Raw genomic sequence first — 19,440 nt, 5'->3', positions numbered from 1 at the left:
GTCCAGAGCAGGGCCATGAAGATGATCAGGGGGCTGGAGCACCTCTCCCATGAAGACAGGCTGAGAGAGTTGGGGTTGTTCAGCCTGGAGAAGAGAAGGCTCCGGGGAGACCTTATAGCACCTTCCAGTACCTAAAGGGGCCTGCAAGAAAGCTGGAGAGGGACTTTTTACAAGGGCATGTAGTGACAGGACAAGGGCGGAAACTGAGAAAGGGTAGATGTTAGATTAGATTTTAGGAAGAAATTCTTCACTGTGAGGATAGTGAGGCACTGGCACAGGTTGCCCAGAGAAGCTGTGGATGCCCCATCCCTGGCAGTGTCCAAGGCCAGGCTGGATGGGGCTTTGAGCAACCTGGGCTGGTGGGAGGTGTCCTTGCCCATGGCCGGGGGGTTGGAACTAGGTGATCTTTACCATTCTGTGATTGTCTGATTCTCTGATCTGTTATAAATTATTCTCCTTCATGTCCTTCCTTACAATATAATTCTTATTTGTTCTTATCGTTTACTTTTTCCTATCTAAATGCCTTTGAATTTGAGCCCAGAACAAAATCCTTACTTGTTTTTTTTCTACCACCACTTTTTTTTTTCTTTCTCTTTCTAAGCTGGAGCTGTACCTAAGAAAGGATGTTATTTTCTGATTTTTGTATGCTTTATGTATCTGTTCAATATTACTAAAGCTGCTTGTGGGAAGTTGAAATTTAAGAGGTTTGCATTGACAATAAAGGGTTAAATTCAGCACTGATGTGAAGCAAATTAAGTTAATCTCCTAATTTAAGAGTGGAATGATACTATGGTTTCCATATACTTTCTGCTTACAAAGCTCCCTGCATTAGTATGGTGTATTGCTTTAAAAGAAGTCTTTTGCTTCCTAGGGACAATTCCAGGGAATGCTGTTTGTTCGTAATTTAAGGAGCAGTTTAGCTTGCTAAGTTAAACACATTTTTTTCTGTGGTATAGTATGTAAGGGGTTTGTTTACACAGGCTGCCTGGAAAGCAAAAGGCGGCCTTTTAAACGGAATGGTCAGGTAGTGCAGCCTCTGGTGAGATCCTTGTGCCACCATTTTACTAAGCTTTGTGTTTCTGTGGTCTCCCAATACCAAATTTTATACACCAAAATTTTTTCAGAGTGATGCTTTAACTGAAAAGTCAAACTGTTTTTAAATAATGAGCTTGACATATAATTTGGAATTTTTGATTTTGTGCTTAAATAGCGTTTTGCCTTCCTTATGAAGGGAAATAAATCTTTGAACAATTAGTGATATTGTGTTTTACAGTATTATAGGATAATGTTATGGTTTTCTTCAGCTTTAGAATGGCAGGCGGGGCAAACTGTAACTAAAGAAGAAGTGGTGTATTCGGGAGTCTGGCATCTGGCCTTTTGAAAAAATGAGCTTTAGTTTTATGATACCTTGCTACTTAAATGTTTCTAATTTTTTAAGGAACAAAACTTAAAAGCAACAGTTCCATCTGTGAGGTTTTATGCTGTAAATATTCTGATTTTGTAGCTGAGTATAACTTTGTTTTCATAGATTTTTGAATGTTTATTATGCTTGTCTTTTTGTGCCTAGTGATGTAGCTTGAGTTCAACAAAGTGTCATAAACAAGATTAAGGTTAATGCCTCATTAACACAGAAAAATAGAGAACCTTTTGGGAAGTGAGAACACCAGAGGTCTTTTACTGATACGTTTTTTTTATTTGACCAGTCTGTAGTATCCAATATACTGTAACTATTCAGACTTTTTGAATATTCTGTGATTTCAAAAATTTGTTGAAACTATTTTGGCATTAGTAGTATCAGTGAAATCACGATTTTCAAATAAGATTTCTGTACATCTGCTATTTTGTATGTACACTCCTTTTACGTTAGTAGTTGTGACTTGTTTAAAGTTAGTCCAGTATTTTTTGAAGGTACAGATACCCCAAAACTTAGGATAAATCTTTTCTAAATGTTTTGTGGGTTTTAGTAATTACCTATAAATCATTCATAATTCATCTTAAAAATGTTTTAAATTGGTAAGTACAAAACATTATTTTAAAACAATGTTTTCAGTTTTCTTAGCAGCCCTGTATTTCTTCTGTTAGAGCAGAAGCAAATTTCCTTCAGTGTCTATAGAAGAATAGGTTAAGGTATTTAAAATTTAAAACAAAATGCTGGCCCTTCAGAATCTCAAGCAGTATTCTGTTTTTATAAAATATACAGTCTTTCAGGTAGGTGTAGTATTTTGCATGTATATTGTACTTTCATCAGAGTATCTCATAAAACCTGCTAGTTTGTCAGTCAGTGTAGACTTTTTTAGTAAGAGTTCTAGCAGCCTATGTAACCACCTAATTACTTTTTATCACAATGCAATGAAGAGGGTATTATAAGATGTATTACAAGGTGTGAAGAATAGGTTGGTTTTCAGTAAATGCAAACCCGTATTTTTATAGAGTAGCGTATCGGGACTAATTGTTGGTTTCGGTAAGTGTGTCTGTGTTGTCATGTTGAAGCACTTACAGTTTCAAGTTCTGCTCCTTCATGCACAGCAAGTTGTTCCACGGGTGAGAAGCAAAACTGCAGAACAACTCCACTTCCTTGATGCTAGTGGAGGCAGTAAAAAAAATTTGTTTCTGAATCAGAGCAGAATTTGCTAACTCAATAAATGACTGCACCTGTTTTTCCTTAAATCATTGCCAGAAGAGTGCAGTGAAACCTGTTTGGAACAACCTCACAGTGGACTGAGAAGCCTGTCGCTTGGGAGAGATTGGTCTGTTGAGGAGAAAAAATTTTATACTTACTACACATGAATTCATTGTAATACAACTGTATTAGTGACCATTACAGACACCGTAACTCGAGTTTTATTTTCCTTCAGTAAGAGTAGGAAGCAAAGAACTAATACTTTGTGGTGAGCACTTTGAATGAAAGTTGTCTAATACTGTGTATTTTTTCCCGTGATTATCTTGCTCAATACACCATTTATACTGCAGAGTGTCTGGGACAGTTCATTTTGTGGGCTGAATATCTGTGTACACATATTCAGATGTTTAATATTTTTTTCATAAAATGTATTTTTTTCTGTAAAACTTTAAATTATACAACAGCTGTCTACTGTTTTTTATGATCTTGTACCAAACTCTTAATTACTTGTACAAATTGTAATTGTGAAAATCAGTGAACAAAACCATACGAAGGATATAATTGGCCTTGATATTACTGTTGACTCATAAAAATACATGAGCTTCAAAATACATTAATTATTATTTTTTAAGTATGTAATATTTTCTGCTACTGCTAGACTTTCCAGAAGCACAATCCACTGAAAGACCTCTGTGTGCTTGTGTGAGTGTGCATCCTTATAGAAAATTACAAGTGAGGTGTTCTGGGTTGTAAAAGTTTTTCCCCTACGTCCCCCCCTTTCCCCTTCCCATCAAATCCCTACCAGCCTGCATCCTACGCTGAATTTTGGATATATTAGCTATTCTTTGGGTTTAGGTGCTAATAAACATTAACTTAGACTGCAGGGGATTTATTATGTGTCCCCTCAGGTAGTATATGAAGTGTTTAAATGTTGTGGCTTGCAGAAGTATTGGGTATTGTTCACCTGGCATGTAAGCATTCAGAATTGTTATTTCCCCGTCCCTAACTGGGGATAGGGTAGGGGGGCACACAGATCACCCCCAACCACTGTTTCTTCGAATGCATTTGGTTTGTCAGTCTGGTATTACTAATGTAATTGAGCTGCTGTTACTGATAGCAGGTACTGTTCACACAGCCCGTTGACGTAATGGCTCCCGTGAATCCCTGACAGATTCCCCCGGAATCCCCCCAGCGAATTCCCCCCAGCGGGGGGGCCAGCCTAACTCTGGGTTTGGAAGCAGAGGGTCGTGCTATACACCCTGCCTCCCCAGCAGCTTATTGGTGGGCCTTCAGAAAGTCCCTCCAGCGTCCCTTGTTTCATCAGGTGTGCATATTTAATCCTGTAGTTTTTGTAAGTGGTGCCCACCCCCCTCCTGGATGAGGTGTGGGCTATGTGAGTTCTGGTGGTGCTCGCCTGTGGTGGTGGCCTTGGGCAGGCGGTGGTGTCCCGAGGCTGTCGGTTCTTGTAGGTCCAGCAGGATTACTGTTATTTGTCTTTAGATCTTAACGATCCAGAGGGAACTGTTATGAATTACCTTCTTAGCACACACTTTTCCTCTCTCTTCAGCTTGCTGTTTCTGTGGTAGCTCTTTCTCCACCTGTCCCATAGGTGCCTGTAGAATCTCTTCACACTGGCTCGCCAGAGGGGCCCTGCATGACATGATGCCGTATCTGATAACTGTCTGTAAATTACAAGTATAGTTGTTTGTACGATAGCTAGTAACTTATACTGCTAGTGTACCCTTGCCTTCCTCATTAGTAATTAGCATTTTATTGTTTACATTTTTATTTTAATAATTTAGTTAAGCTATCATTTGAATTCATTCTAATATGTGCCTACGTTACCAACAGTTACAAGCAGAAAAATAGCAGGGGTTTTTAGTAGTATGATCAGAAGGCGACAGCCAACTAAAAAATGAATTTATCACTCCCAGTCTTGAGCTTGGCACAAATGTATGTATTGAAACCTACATCTTTCATAAAAGAGTCTTCCTGAGAGCAGATTACCGTTTTAAAATTACTGTAACGGGTTTATAAGAATGATTTTCATTTCTACCTAATAGCAAAATAATTAAGTCTTGATTTTAATGTGTTTCCACAGGTATATCTTGAAAGGCTTTTAACTTATGCAGAGATAGATATTTGTCCAGCAAACTGGAAGCGAATTGTACTGGGTGCAATTCTGCTGGCATCCAAAGTTTGGGATGACCAGGCAGTGTGGAACGTGGATTACTGCCAGATCCTGAAAGATATCACAGTCGAAGACATGTGAGTGCAATATGTTTATCTTTGTCAATGAATGCTATGATCTGTGTGTATGAGGGGGACAGGAAATTCTTTCATAAATTATATGAAGTTTGTATATTTGCATTGTATCTAAACATGGTGGATACTGATAGATGGCATGAGGTCTCCTTGACAGTTGCTTACACAGAAGACATGAATTATTTTTGTTTTCTCGTTGAAGTGTATTTTACCACTGGATGTTCATGCACAGTGATGAAAACAGACCTGCAGAATATTTAAATGTATGAGTTGACAAAAAAACCCACGCCCAGTGAGCCTGCATATATTCACTTCAGCAACATTTACTCTTGTGCTGGTTCTTCATACAGACAGTAGACTAACATGTAAGGCAGGAAAAAATATTGTTGTAATCCTAATAACCTTTAGATGATCACCCACCTATTTATTGCGATTATTCAAAATTAGTGCTTTTGGGATTTCCCCCCGTCCCCATATCCTGCTGAGTTCATTTCCAAGATGTTAAAAATCCAGTATTTTAACTTGCAAAGAGAAATTTCCATGTTTTTTTATCCGATGGCATTTTTAAGAAGTGCATATTTTAACAGCACAGGGCGTTGTGATATCTGGCTGGTTATTCCTGAGTCGTAGTAAAAGTATATTCCAGCAGTAATAAAAAGAACTTTGGTAGCAATAAACACAATTAAAAACCTGATGTTTACAAACACTAAAATGAATGCTCATGTTGCTAAATAATCAAGTGCTTTTTTTGTTGGGTTGGCTGGCTGGTATCACATACATTGGCTGAAGTGCCTGGTGTTTGTATCATTTGTGCATTCAGGGCGGAGTCACACACCACGGACACTTTCCGAAGTCCCCTTCCCTGAGCTGGTGCGCGTGCGAGAGCGGTACTGGGAGGGCTGCAGGTGGAATTGGCGCTGGGATGGTGCCAGGATGGGGGCAGATGCCTCAACAGGCCACTGTAGCTCATGCATTTGGAGAGTCATGTTTTCAGTCTACTGTTGCACATCATTTTTTATAAGAAGTAATAACGATAAAGTTATTAAAAAGATGTTCTGGTACAGTATCTGTGTGTTTCAAAGCTCTTAAGCAAAGTGTAGTGAGAAGTATATAGACTTGTGTTGGCTTTAACTCAACTGAAGTCAGGATCGCAGCCACTGAAGAGACTTTGCTGTGGATGACCACTCTGGGAGGAGGGAATTAAATGAGGAGAAATGTTTGTACAGACAGAATGTTTTGTGAATCTCAGTTTGCAATCTCAAAGTAGTGAAAGGCCAAGCATTTCTGCTAAAGCAGACTTAATTTAGTTTCTTAATAGTTCACTGTTTGTCAGATTTATAGCTAGTCCAAAAATAATCTGTGAGGGAAAGGTTGAATGTTAGGAGTCAGCTGATTGCTTTAAATTAAGCATGCTTGTACACAGCCAGGTAAGACATAAATTGTGAGTAGCTGTCATTGTTCAAATATTGTTATCTCTAAATCTTGTGTTAACAAGCAATTTGTAATAAGGTGGGGTTTTTTTTCCCTAAGTCAAAGTGAAAAACACGAGTCTTGCGTTTCTGTGGTATGCTGTAGGTACTCTCATTAGTTTCGGGTAAAACTCTCATTTCAAAATAGAGGTGGGAAATACCACATAATGCCATTTCAGTATCTGCTTTAAATATGTAAGCTACTTTAAGGATGGTTGAAGATACTTCTTTTGCCACATAACCCAGACAGAATGAGGTTTCCAAGATAAAAGGGGTAGGGGGGTGGGGGTGGTCAAGAAGCTAAAATAAGGCCCTTCACATTTCTGTGTGCAATGTTACTCCATGCAAAACAATGTGATAATGCTTCTTTGACTGTTTTGAGCGTTTTCGGAATGATTTTGCTAAGCCAGTTTTCCCTTGATCCTTTTTTCATGCTGTTGGTGGCTATAAGGGCCTCCTTCCATTCACTTCTCCTCCAAGGGAAATCTGGGAGATTTTAAAGTGTTTCTGAAGCTGGGACAAGCTGAAGTAGAGTAGTGAACAGCTTGAAGCATACTGACAGGTTTGACTGTGCTGTATGACAGTATTAATCAGGAATGGTTATAAATACAACTTTGGAAATCGCTGATTCTCAGGGCTTTTTTTGAAGGCAGGTGATGAGGCATACTGTGATGGCGTGAAAGGAAACAAAAAAAGAGGTTATTGTTTTTGACAAACACATGTGATGGTGCTACTGTTAGGAGTTGCACTTGAGCTATATAACACCATTACTCACATGGCAGACCCGTGCTCCCATGCTAACATCAGCCCTCTTTCTGCACTGCGCATTCCCTAAGCCAGACTGTGATGAGTCCTTGCCCTCAAAGTTTTTAGCTTCTTAACTTTTTCTTCAAGATTCGAGGTTTCTCACAAACTGCAAAACCAGAAACCTTAGGGGAGCCTGTGCTCTCTATATGGTGCTTGGTGATTCGGCTCATTGGGCTTTGTGTTTGGGGCTCCTTTTGTATCCTGTAGTAAAGATTTTGGTGCTTGATGACCTGATGTTTATATTCCTGCTGACAGTTTTTCCATTTTTTTTTTCCCTCCTTTGCCTAGTGTGTTGGATTTTTTTTTTCCTTCCTCATTTTTCAGGTAGTTGGGATAGTACAGTATTGTGGTTTTGAAGGGTCTAGTTCTGTATAAGATGGGGGCTTCTGTTGTTTGTATTAATAACACAGAAAAACTCTAGGTCAAAATCTTCAAGTGCTGTGAATCATCCAGCATAAGTGTATCTTAAAAAACATCGTGCAGACTTTTCAGTGTTTTGTAAGTCACCAGCAGTGCATTCAACTGTGCCTAAAAGCTAACAGAGGATTTGGGAGGATGAAGTGCAGTATGTATCTATAGTCATGTATGTATCATTACCTTAAATTTTTGTGTGAATTTGAAGAGAGGGTGTGGGAAAGCACGTGCTGAAGCAGCCTACTGTAGATGTGTGGGGGAAGAAGGATATGGTGGTTAGTTAAATCACATTAGTTCAAATAAGAAATACGTGGCGGGGGTTTTGTTCTTTCTCAGCTGTAGTTAGTGTGCTGATCTTAACCTTCAATCTGGGAGCTAGAGGATAGTAAGAATCTGAGGCTATGTGTTTTTCTTAAAGATTTGGGGAAGGTCTTCAGAAGAGGTGCAGCCAATGTTTTTCTCCATTAAAATAGGCTTTACATTATCCATTAACATAGATCTCTAGGCTTAGTTTGCAGAAAATAAAATCTTGGCAGTATAAAAGGATATTTAAAGATAATCTTCTGTATTTATTGATAGACGTCTTAAAATGTAACTTTTTTAATTTGGATTTTTTAAAAGCTAGAATCTTCCAACAATGTGAATTCTTGCCAAAGAGTCCATATTCAACTTTTGGATAGTCTTTTAATGTTAATATTTATCATTACGTAAACACAGAACTCTGGCAGAGAGTGTGTGAAGGTAACGAAGGACAATGCTTATGATGTAAGTGTGATGTAAGAGTAAAGAGTGAGAAGGTGAAAAATCGGTGTTGAAAAACTGCTGTACCAGTACTTTTTATTTTTATCCTCAGATCCTTCCTCTTCTGTTGTCAACTGCCTGCACATTCTTTGCACATTTACACTGCAGTCAAAATGTAATTTAAATGCAGTATCGTAGTCAGTCAATACCTGCTGGTAACACAGCTGTGCAGTCCTATACTTTTCAGCAAATATGTACAGCTTTTACCACACATTTATTTTTTTTATTTCTTATATCTTGAAATCACTGTTTGAATATATCCTATGTCCCTGTATAATTATTATGTAGGATGTGTAGTTACCATACAGTTTATGAAGATTTCCAGTCCTTGATTTTGTTAATTAGATTAATTCTTAGCTTCCTTTTTAATCTACTGGTGTAGGTAATAATGTATTGCTATACCAAAGTATTCATAGGGTGGGAGCTCAAACAGAACCTCTGTTCCTACAGGTATTTTGACAGACACATTTGTTGTAGGTACTGAAAAACAGCAATCACCACCATGAATTTTGATTGCACGACCTAGAGAAAAATTGCTTCGTTCTTTTCATAAAGACAAGACAGTATGCTGAAATATTCAGGTTTCCTGTGACTAGTTCTGAATGATTGATTATGAAAGGTTGAAGAAAGTAAATAAGTTATCCAGTGATTTAGGTGTTAGAGTAATTTGCAGCATTTATGAGAGACAAATTTAGGGCATGTCTGCATTTCGTGATTGCATAGGTGTGTGTGCAGATCCACCTAGTGGAGGCACAGCAGTAACTACAAGAAATTTTTTTTCCTGCTAGCTTTTCTTGCCCTGATTTTATGAGCTAAACTGATAAAGGTGCCCTTCCACTAGCAAAAGTTTGTGTCTGGATTTAATTGGCATCACAGTAGCAGCTGCAAGGTGCATCATCTTTCATACTCATTGGCATATGTACATCAATGGAACTTGGTAGACTAGGTCAGACCTTAGGCTAAGATAATTGCATCTAGCAAGAATAAGAAATGAATTTACTTTATACCATTTGCAATTTAAAGTAAATTACATTCAGAATGCACAGCCTGAAATATGTTTCCATATTTATCTTCTTTCTACAGGAATGAGCTGGAACGCCAGTTTCTTGAGCTGTTGCAGTTCAATATTAATGTTCCCTCCAGTGTTTATGCCAAGTATTATTTTGATTTGCGTTCCCTGGCAGAAGCGAACAACCTGAGTTTTCCTTTGGAGCCCCTCAGCAGGGACAGGGCATATAAACTTGAGGTAAGACACCTTCTTTTTAGATTGCTGAGTTGAATATATAAGGGGATTTGGGATTTTTCCATTGTTTCTTCCCTCTCTTCCAAAATATTCCCATGAGATATATTAGAATATCATATGCCCCAATTTTCATGACTCTTTGATTTGTGCTTTGGGTATTTGTGGACATGGGAACAGCTTTTTGGCCCAATTTGCTTCATACCTTTTCTTGCTTTCCAATTCTTTTTCAGTTCCAGTTGTCTGAACTGGCCTTGTGGAAGTACCCACAAGTTTTACAGTAACTTTATTCACGGTCTGGGTTTTGTGTGTTCATTTGGTTTCTTAGAACTGATTTTCAGCCTTAAAGGACAGAATATTAACAAGTACTGCTGAGAATAACTATTCCACGTGTTTGTTATCTGCTACTGCTCCGCTTCATGTGGATCCAAATCTGTTATCTCCTGTGGTGTTTTTCTCAGTAATGGAAAGCCAGAAATGAGCACACATCTTTAGTGAATAAGTCATGAATGCTGATGAGACCTGAATAGACCATGTGCAGAAAGCACTATGTGGGATGGTCTGGACCTGTGAAGTGCAGGGCACTATGAATTCCCACAGACACAGGAGGAATTTAAAATCATCAGCTAAGTGTGGACTTTTTGCAAGACTGGAATCTGTTTTTCCTGATAGGAAGTTTTTCAAATAAGGGCATTGTTGTATGAGTATGTACGCATTTTGTTACTAATTTTGAAATTTGTCATTAGATGCTAACTACTTTTAACATCGCACATCTTTAATTATGTAACAGCTTTGCACTGGAGGTGGTTTGCCTGTGGGTTAGAGTGAGCTTTGCATGTTCTGAAACTCCTAGCACTCCTGTAAAATAGGCAGGCAGGCAGAACTATACACGTTTTTGTGGGAGGAAATGGTGCGTGGGAAGGTTAATTGACTTGTTTGTGACTGTAATGGAAGCAGAAAGTGGTGGAGAAAGAATTAAAGCAGATTTCACTGAAGTTGTATTTCTCATTTTTTCTAAATATTCTTTCTAAATCTTACGGATAGCTTCAATAGGAATGTAACTTTGTGTATGGAGTATGGTGTAAATTTGCATCAGATTTTGTTTCTGTTGAAGAGAATCTTAAAAAATGAAAAGTAATTAGTATTGTAATCTTAAAGGAAGAGAGGTGGTTTACTGAGTTATGGGGGTCTTGAGAATAAGTGCCATTACATATATTAAAATTGAGGGAAGAGAACTTTTTTAAGAGCATTTAGTACACAGTTTCCCAACACTGTCAGCCTGCATCGTACACGATGTATAACAGTGGGGTACAAATGAAGGTAACAATGATAGATCCTAACACCTTAGAAGACAAGAAAATGGGAAATAATTGTAAATACCCAGAGAATACTGGTGAATTTTCTGTACTAACTAAAGAGAAGGCAAATTAAAAAATAAATAATGGAATATTTTTCATTAAACCCATATTATTAAACATTTTCTATGTTGGGGATTCTTTGTGCTGCTAGCAGAAGTAGGCCGTAAGCAAAACAGGCCGCTAGCCAAAAGGATGTCTTCAGGGAAGAGGAAGCATATCTGCTATGAAACCAGCTTGGTCTACCACCTCTTTGCCTCTGTTCCGTGGCCAGGAGGGAGGGAACTCCCTTGTTCCCTGTCAATACTTCATTTTCATTAGTGTCCCCTTGAAACCAGTTGACAGTATAATTTATAGCCTAGTTCCTTGAGCACAGTTAAGCATTTAGCTTGCCAAGAGTTATCAATGCACTTGCCACACTTTTCTAGGTCTCTCATGTGCCGTTCAGCCCAGAGTTCTCTGTTTTTAAAGCAATTGCCTGTATTGTCAAGTGGAGTAGATGTAGTACCACACAGGCTGTGATATTTTTGATACTGAGAGAAAAAGCTGCAGTCTGTGATGAAAGGCAGCAGACTCATAGCAAATGTATGTATGCAGGGAAAGGATTTGCCTTCTGTGGTAAACTGAAAGGACCTTGCTCAGTCCTAAGATTTAAAACAACTTATTTACTGGCATTTGAGATCACAAAAGGTCTTGCATAGAGGAATGGTTATATTACAACACATTTTTGCTACTTTTGCGTTTTCAAGCTGGTTTGTGTATGCAAATACCATGAGGTTGACGTACCTGTGATGAAAAAAAAGCCCCAAGAGGACTAGTAAATACTGTTCCTCATCAAATGGAAATGCTGGAAAAGATCCATAAGCTTAGAGGTGAAATGATACCGCTTTCTGGAGCATCTGCAGTGAACGTTTTTTCTTGTCTAATGTTCCCACAATTGACACTTAAGAGGCAGCTTTGTCTTTTAAATGACTAAATGAAAGTAATTTTTTCTTTCTTTTCATCAGCTTGTGGCCTTAAAGTGTCCTGAATTTGTTATACCAGTGCACCTAGTAGCCAGAAACCACTTTCTTGATGCCTCTGGGTTTTTTTTTCCCATTGAATGGAATCATGCAAGTTAAAAATGACAAATACCCTTTCATTAGATCATGTAGTCTCTCCACCTGCTGGTGCTGTTTGTTCCAACCAGCATATGTTGTAATGTGTTTTCTCCTTCCTTTTAATTATGTCTGTATTTTTTTCCCATTGTATGGAATCGTGCAAGTTAAAAATGACAAATACCCTTTCATTAGATCATGTAGTCTGTCCACCTGCCGGTACTGTTTGTTCCAACCAGCATATGTTGTAGTGTGTTTTCTCCTTCCTTTTAATTATGTCAAATGTCAAGGCTTCCTTTGCTTCTCCTGAGAACTGTTTTCTAATATGGGAGATTTTTCTGCCAAGAAGGTTGTTGGATATCCAACCTTAATCCACTATTTTGTAATTTCCTACTCTTGCACCTGGTTACTCTCCTGTGTGCTGAGCTAAATATGTCAGATTCTGCTCTTTGGGGTAAGTGTACAAAACGTGTCTACCTTACTTCTGCTTGTGATCTTAGCACTGTGATCGTTTCAAAGCTAGATTTTGTAAGGGCATTCATTAGCACACTCCCTGTCTGACTGTATGTTGTCTGAGCTTTTTATTGTTAGGATAGTGCTTGAGCACACAGTTCAAACCCTTTGAACTATGTGCTGTATTTTCTTGACCCTAAAGAGGTACAGCCCCATGGATCAAACAGACAAAAAAGAGGAGAAAAATAGTAAGTTACAAGTAGAGAGGTATCTTTATATTCCTCCAGCTTCCCATGGTCGCAGTGATTGATTGCAATCCTGTGGGTTTTGTATGTTCAGAACCTTCTTAGCCAGGAAGCAAAGGGAGAGCAAAACTCGCCTGCTCTTTTGTCAGGAGTAACCTGATTGCTGCTCTTGTCATTCTCCATAAATTAAGGAGAACCCCCATCATCACAACTTCTAGTTGTTCTAGCTATTTTAAAAATTTATTTTATTTTATTTTTTTACATCTTCCTTATATACAACCCTTCCAGACTTAGACTTAGAACTGTCTGCCCCTGCTAAGTTCTCAGTGGTTTGCCCATTGGGGTGTTGCAGCAGTCATGGTTGTGTGCCTTTGTGCATCCCATAGCCAGCCCTGATGCATTCCTGCCCTGCACAAACATGTACATGCAGCCAAAATTTATACTTCTACTACTGCCTTTCTCCCCGCTCCCTGTTCCTTACTCAGCCCCTTCACCAGTAACAGTCTCATCTAGAGTCATATAATTCAGCAGAGGAATGGACCTCTAGTTCTGTATGCATATATATAATGGAAGAATGTATACATATGCATTTTTATAGCTGATTACATGATACTACAACCAAGTCCAAAAAAAATTTCACAGTTGGGTAGTGTTGATGTTTTTAAGAACATTTTGATTTCATATGGGAAGCGGTCACTTGCAACTGCCAAAAATTAGTTTCTTTTTCCAGCAATAAAAGCAACTGAAATACCAGATGTCAGAAAGGTGTTTATAAGCTATTTGGATTTATTTTAACTGAAAGACAATAATAAATATTTACAATTTTCTGCTTTTGTCTTGTTTCCCCATATGTTATGCTAAAGTTGATTAACTTGCCAGGTAGGCTGCAAATGTCAATTTTGTAAATTATTTGCAAATGAAGAGGTGTCTTTAGATACAGGATTGCTTTAAACAGCAGCTAGTGTGTTTCATATCCATATGATTAATCACCAGAGCCTAGAGATGCCAGATATTGTGTCATTTCCAAGCAAAATTTCATCTTGTCTGACCAAGTGCCAGAACAGAAATTTTCCTTGTGAACCAGACAATTCTGAAGTCATTACCTTCTCTGGTTGTTTGGTGCCTAAGGTAACAGCTTGATACGGCAGCTGAAAGAAGCTGGGCTCCACCTCAGTACACCTATTTGCCAAGCCATACCTTGGTGTGTTATTTCATGGTTAAATGCTTTTCATCTGTTGCAATTCAGTCATATTTAGGATTCACAAACTTTCTTAGTTCATTGAGTTCCTTGTTAAATTAAACAAAGTGGTGTTAAGCAGTTTTAAGTGAGTTAAGTTATGGTCTACAAACCAGCGGGAGTATTTGCATTATTATAGTCTGTTGTTCTCTTCATGTGCACCAAGAAAGAAAACTGAGTTCAAGAATGGTCTTAACAAAAGGAAATTAAGTTTCCAGCTAAGAAGTTACAGCTGGTCAGCTGGTTTCTTGGTGGTGGTGGTGTGCTTTGTGTTGTTTTGGTTTTGGTTTTCGGTTTGGTTTGGTGGGTTTTTTTTTACCAATGTTTTGTGGCTGAATTGACCAAAGCATTAGGTGAACTTGCTCTCAGATGTATGAGTAGTGTACTTCTGTCATACCTGCCCCTGGTCTTTGCAGGACTATTAAAAAAGGACTCTTCAGTGCTACAATTTGGTGTGCTGTAAAAATAAAGATCAAGAAAGAAACTGATGATCAGCAGAGTCAGGCTGTTTATTTGTACTGCCTTGTTTTATAATCAAACACTTGTACTGGTTTTGTTTGTACAGTACTTTTTATTAAATGCCTTATCTTAAGACACCACTCAAAAGCATACCTGAGTAAATAAAAATCCTGGTTTAGTTCACCTTATTTTTTAATTTGACCTTGAGTACTCCTTGCAGTGAGCTTTCTCTGCAGTTCTGCATGTTTGATCACCAGAGTTAACACCCCTACTGATGCCAGCCATAGCCTGTCCCAACCATATGAACTCTATAACAGACATGCTATTTTAGGGCAGAGTATATTTGTGCATACGAGGTCCATAATAAATATTTGTTTTAAACTTGGCTAAAAACAGTAGAAGAAACGTAAAGCACTAACTCCAGTGTAGTATAATGGGAGTTGACATTTAAATAATGTTTTTCTCTCTCTTTAAATGGTTTTTAACATTTCTGTGTATTTTCAATGCAAATTAATTTGTTCTGAATGTGAGTTATGTTTCCCACTGGCACCACATAAGATAGCCTGATCACACAGAAATCACCATCTCCTTCTGAAAGGCAAGTAAACATCAGCTCTGTAAGCAAAGCAGGGCGAGTATTCTGACAGACCATTTATCAGTAGAGAATACAATCACTACAAAACATTTTAGGAAATAAAAAAACCAATAATCATCCTCTTTATAAATTCTCCAAATATCCTTACAATTTCTATAGTTGTTTTTCTGAGTTTTCCATGATTTTTCACCAATGAAGTGCTATATAAGTTACCATATAGCAGTGGGTAACCATCATCAGCTACCTCGATGAGATTTGTGATGGTTAGCCTGTAAAGAAAAAGCTTGGAATATGCTCACTGAGTCCTTCAAAAGCAGCTGTGACGAACAGTGCAGTGCCAGTGTGTTTCTTTCTTTTAGATTAATGAAATGAGAAAGACGATTTGTGAAGAAGCTCTCTGTGTGTTTCGCCTAATGAAGTGATTTTTTTTTTTAGTTCTACCTATATGTAGAAATCTGCATTTAGTTTTAATTCCCCTGTATAGCTGTGGTCAATGCTATTGAGGTTTTTTCATTCTTTTGTCTTACAGGCCATTTCCCGCCTGTGTGAAGATAAATATAAGGACTTCAGGAAAGCTGCAAAGAAACGGTCAGTCAGTGCTGACAATCTAACTGTGGTTAGATGGTCCCCTGCTATTATCTCCTAACAGAGGAGACTGGAATATTCCTACGGACGTACTGTTTCATCCATCCATTTTTTTTTGGGGGGGGGGCGGGGGGATAAAGAAAAAAGACTTTTGATTTTTTTATTTTTAGATCTGTCAAGCTGCCTTTACAGTGCCTCCCCATTGTGTAGCACACGAGTAAAATACCTAGTGGAAGGAGAAATGGAGAAATCGCTGTTTGGGAGAGAAGATGGGCAACAATTTTTTTTTTCTCACTTTTGCTAACAGCTTTACCCTTTTTATGAGGAAACAGCAAATCAGGTGCTTGGAAGAAACAAAAAAATGAAGTAGAGGCAGAAAAATATTTAAGAACTCTGTGCCATTTTCCAATGTGCTGTACTCATGAAGAGAAATGGCAGCATGAAAGCAAACCATGTAGTCAGATAACTGCACTAGAGGAATGAAGTTGTGAGAGTTCCATCTTAAAGGCTTTTCTTAGTATCTTTTTTATTTTTTGTTGTTCTTTGCATTCCTCATTGCTGCTTCCCAGGTTAAATTCTTCCCCTTGCACAGCAGGAAATACAAAGTCTGTATTTACAGTAGCACAAGCCCCTAGATAAATAGTGTTGGGTTTTTTCACTGCACTTTTCTCTGTAAGCTGTCTTACTAGCATTATTCTTCGTAATTATTATGCATATGTTATTTCTTGTATGCCTTTTATTGTATTTCAAAAGAGAGAACTTGACCATAGTGCTGAACCAAAAGTATGTACAGGGATCAGAAGATCTTCATAATTTCACGATGTGTTTTATTTATAGTATACTTGGGTGCGTGTGCCTTCCTGAGTTCTTGGAATCATTTATTTTTCCTTAATATAAAGATACAGTTATTAAAGTGTTCAGATGATGATGATAAGACTTGGGCCAAATCTCTGAAATTTGCAACAGATCTTGTGATTCTTTTTGCAGATTTTCATAGCGTTAGAAGTTTAGCAGAATTCATTTTGAGGGACTTGTTTGTTGGGTTGTTGTTTTTTTTTCTTCGTATGGCCTGACTAGTTCATTCCTTCACCTCCAGGTCCATTGTTGCAAGCAATATTCTCAATTTTTATATGTTTACTTTAAATCAAAGTGAGTCTGTTTGTATAAAATAAAAAATAATAAAAAAAATTGTTCCAGTGAGAAGGCCTGTAGAAGAGCAGAATGGAAATCTTAACAAGGTATTTGTCACAAGTAGAATCAATTTTGAAGCTAAAATACAAACCCTTGTGTTTTTCAGCATAGGTGCTTATAGAAACTAAAAGTAACTGAACTGTGAACATGATTTTCAACTCTGATTATTAAGCTCTTCTGTGGTTGTTACTAGTTCCCTCTTACTGTGGCTGTTGCCCCCTTGGAATTTGTAAGAACCTTTTATAGCAAATAACTTGTCAGTATAAGCATATGTGCTTTATAACGCCCCAGGGTGATTTCCCCACTCCCACCCCCACTCCCTTTTTTTTTTCTTTTTTCTTTTTTTTTCACAGTTTAGGAAAATATAGCGGAAAACTCTCAGTTCCCTGAAATATTTTCTTTGCAACTATCATTGAAATGAATGGCAACAGACGTCCCTGATTTATGCACTACTGTGGTAAACCATAAAGATTCTGTATTTGTTTTATTAAGCCCTATGGGCTTGTAGCAGACCCAGGGGCCCAGAGATACACACTTGATTTCCAGTGCAATGCTAATTGGATGCCTCCAGGTGGAGAGGCACTGACAGGATTGAAGTAGTAATACCAAACAGTTTTCTGTTAACTTTCTAATGTGATTTCTGTGGTTTGAGATATGAAGGCTTTGTCCATAAATTCTACTGATGTCTTTGGGCCTTTAAAATAATCTTATTCTCATCACTTCTTGTTGTGCCAATGCATCAGAACTGTGAGTATCCAAGTCCATTTTTCCCTTGAACATGGAATGTAAGGAAAGTGTTTATAACAATATAAATGCAAATTACAGCATTTGAAACCTCTTTACAGATAGTATCAAAAGAAACATTTTCAGAGCATTTGAAATTCATCCTTTATAAGCGTAAATTTAGGCTTTAAAATATGTAAGATATTTTGATTTATCAACACTTTGCTAAACTATTTTCCATTTAACTTGATATCAGGAATATTGGTTTTATCCATTTTGGGTGATAGAGATATGAACTTTGGATTATGTAAAGATCTCAATGCATCTACTATAATTTTTGTGAAGTTTATTAAACTACTTTAAAGATTGTATAGTCTATTTATTGTATGTATGTACATACAGCTGATACTTTAAAAAGTGGATTCCATAAAACCTGGCTCAGTCTTGTTTAGACTATTGAATATCGTTTTAGCCTTGTGCACTGGACTCTACCTCTGTATAGGATAATTTTCCATATTCTTAATTAGTACTGATTCTGTGATTAACTTGGTTATGTTTCTTGCACTAAGAATTAAAAAAAAATCTGCTGTAAGTGTGGATTTTTTCTTTAGTTTGAGTTTTGAGGTATGAATCCTCTACAATTAGATGGACATTTCTTTCCCTCATGTGGTTATAAAATGATTCTTTGCTTTTTCTTCTGGGTTGTTCCATGGTTGCCAAAAGATACAGTACCTGTCAGTAAATCGTAATTGAGTGTCTTTTGTTTGCAAGTTATTCTATACCATGTAATTAAAAATGAATTATTATTTAGGATTATGTTGTGTTTAGTGCAGTTTTTTAAGCATTACTGTATGGAAAATGCCATTGCAAGGTTAGAGACTCACCCGAGGTGTGAGAAGGGAGAAGAACCAAATAGTGTTTTAATTAACACCACAAATACATTGTGTTTTTCACTTCAGAACCTGAAACTAAGTTTGCTGTAAATGTTTTCTGTTTTGAGGTTTTCTTTACTGCTTTGGTCACCGGCTCAGAAATGAAAAGGTGTAGGAGATGTAATAAACCTGTCCCTTCAAGCCTCATTGTCTTAATGAATTATTTGCATATGTTGAGCCAGCGGGCCATTCATTTGGTCATTTATGCATTGGTAACTGGTTGAATATTATCTTGTAAGGGTTTCTATTCATGCATCCCTCTGCAGCCCAGACATGTTTGCCTAATTCCTGTTTCCATTTGCAGACTTGTTTGTGTTTCATTTTTTGTCAGTGATACGTGTCATTTTGACAGACACTGTTCTTTGGGACTGAGAACGCTGGAGTCACGTGATCAAGTGCAAAAAGAATTAAAAAGTCAAATTACCTTTTCCACCTTCCACAAACCCTATCAGTCTTTCAAAGGATACATTTTTTTTCTGTTGCTAAAAACATACAAAATTCTGTCCCATAGGAGGGTAATGGTATCCTTTTCAGGAATTGTCTGTATTATTTATCTTTCCTTACCTGTTTTTGAGAGAGAGATTGGCATATATGGCTTAGTTTCCCTTAGCTTATTTAGCTCAGTTTATCAGGTAAACTAAAACCATGATGGAAGAACTGTTTACGTTTATGGAGTCTTAGCTCAGACTTTGTTTTTCAACACCTTTTTCTCTACTTCCTAGCTTTCCTAATGCCAGAAACCTTAGATATAACCTAAAGATTAGAACTAGCAAAAACTTCATCCGGAAAGAGTGATGGTGTATTGGTGGCAGATGACAGTGACATCTGGAAGTGTTGGCTATATATAAAAATAACAGTATGTGGGAGGGGATAGAGGAACTGAAGGGCAGAACCAGAAAAAAGCCAAAACCTTAACAGCTGAAGCAAAACGTTATTTACAGTCATCCTTTGT

General features: G+C 37.6%; 1 protein-coding gene across 4 annotated transcripts in view; it reads left to right on the top strand.

The window, feature by feature from the left end:
* The window catches only part of CCNY (cyclin Y), a 128,901-nt gene extending 110,270 nt beyond the window's left edge, over window positions 1-18,631 (top strand). For all 4 annotated transcript variants that reach the window (XM_037385415.1, XM_037385416.1, XM_037385417.1 and 1 more), the window contains 3 exons: window positions 4,722-4,888; window positions 9,460-9,622; window positions 15,587-18,631. In XM_037385415.1, coding sequence (XP_037241312.1) covers window positions 4,722-4,888; window positions 9,460-9,622; window positions 15,587-15,703 — 447 coding nt within the window. In that variant the 3' untranslated portion in view covers window positions 15,704-18,631. The remainder of the gene's footprint in view (window positions 1-4,721; window positions 4,889-9,459; window positions 9,623-15,586) is intronic.
* The last annotated feature ends 809 nt before the right edge of the window (window positions 18,632-19,440 follow it).

The sequence above is a fragment of the Falco rusticolus genome, chromosome 4 (genome assembly GCF_015220075.1).
Source record: "Falco rusticolus isolate bFalRus1 chromosome 4, bFalRus1.pri, whole genome shotgun sequence".
Classification (NCBI taxonomy): domain Eukaryota; kingdom Metazoa; phylum Chordata; class Aves; order Falconiformes; family Falconidae; genus Falco; species Falco rusticolus.
The sequence above is the reverse complement of the archived record's forward strand: the minus strand, read 5'-3'. Positions and strand labels throughout refer to the sequence as shown.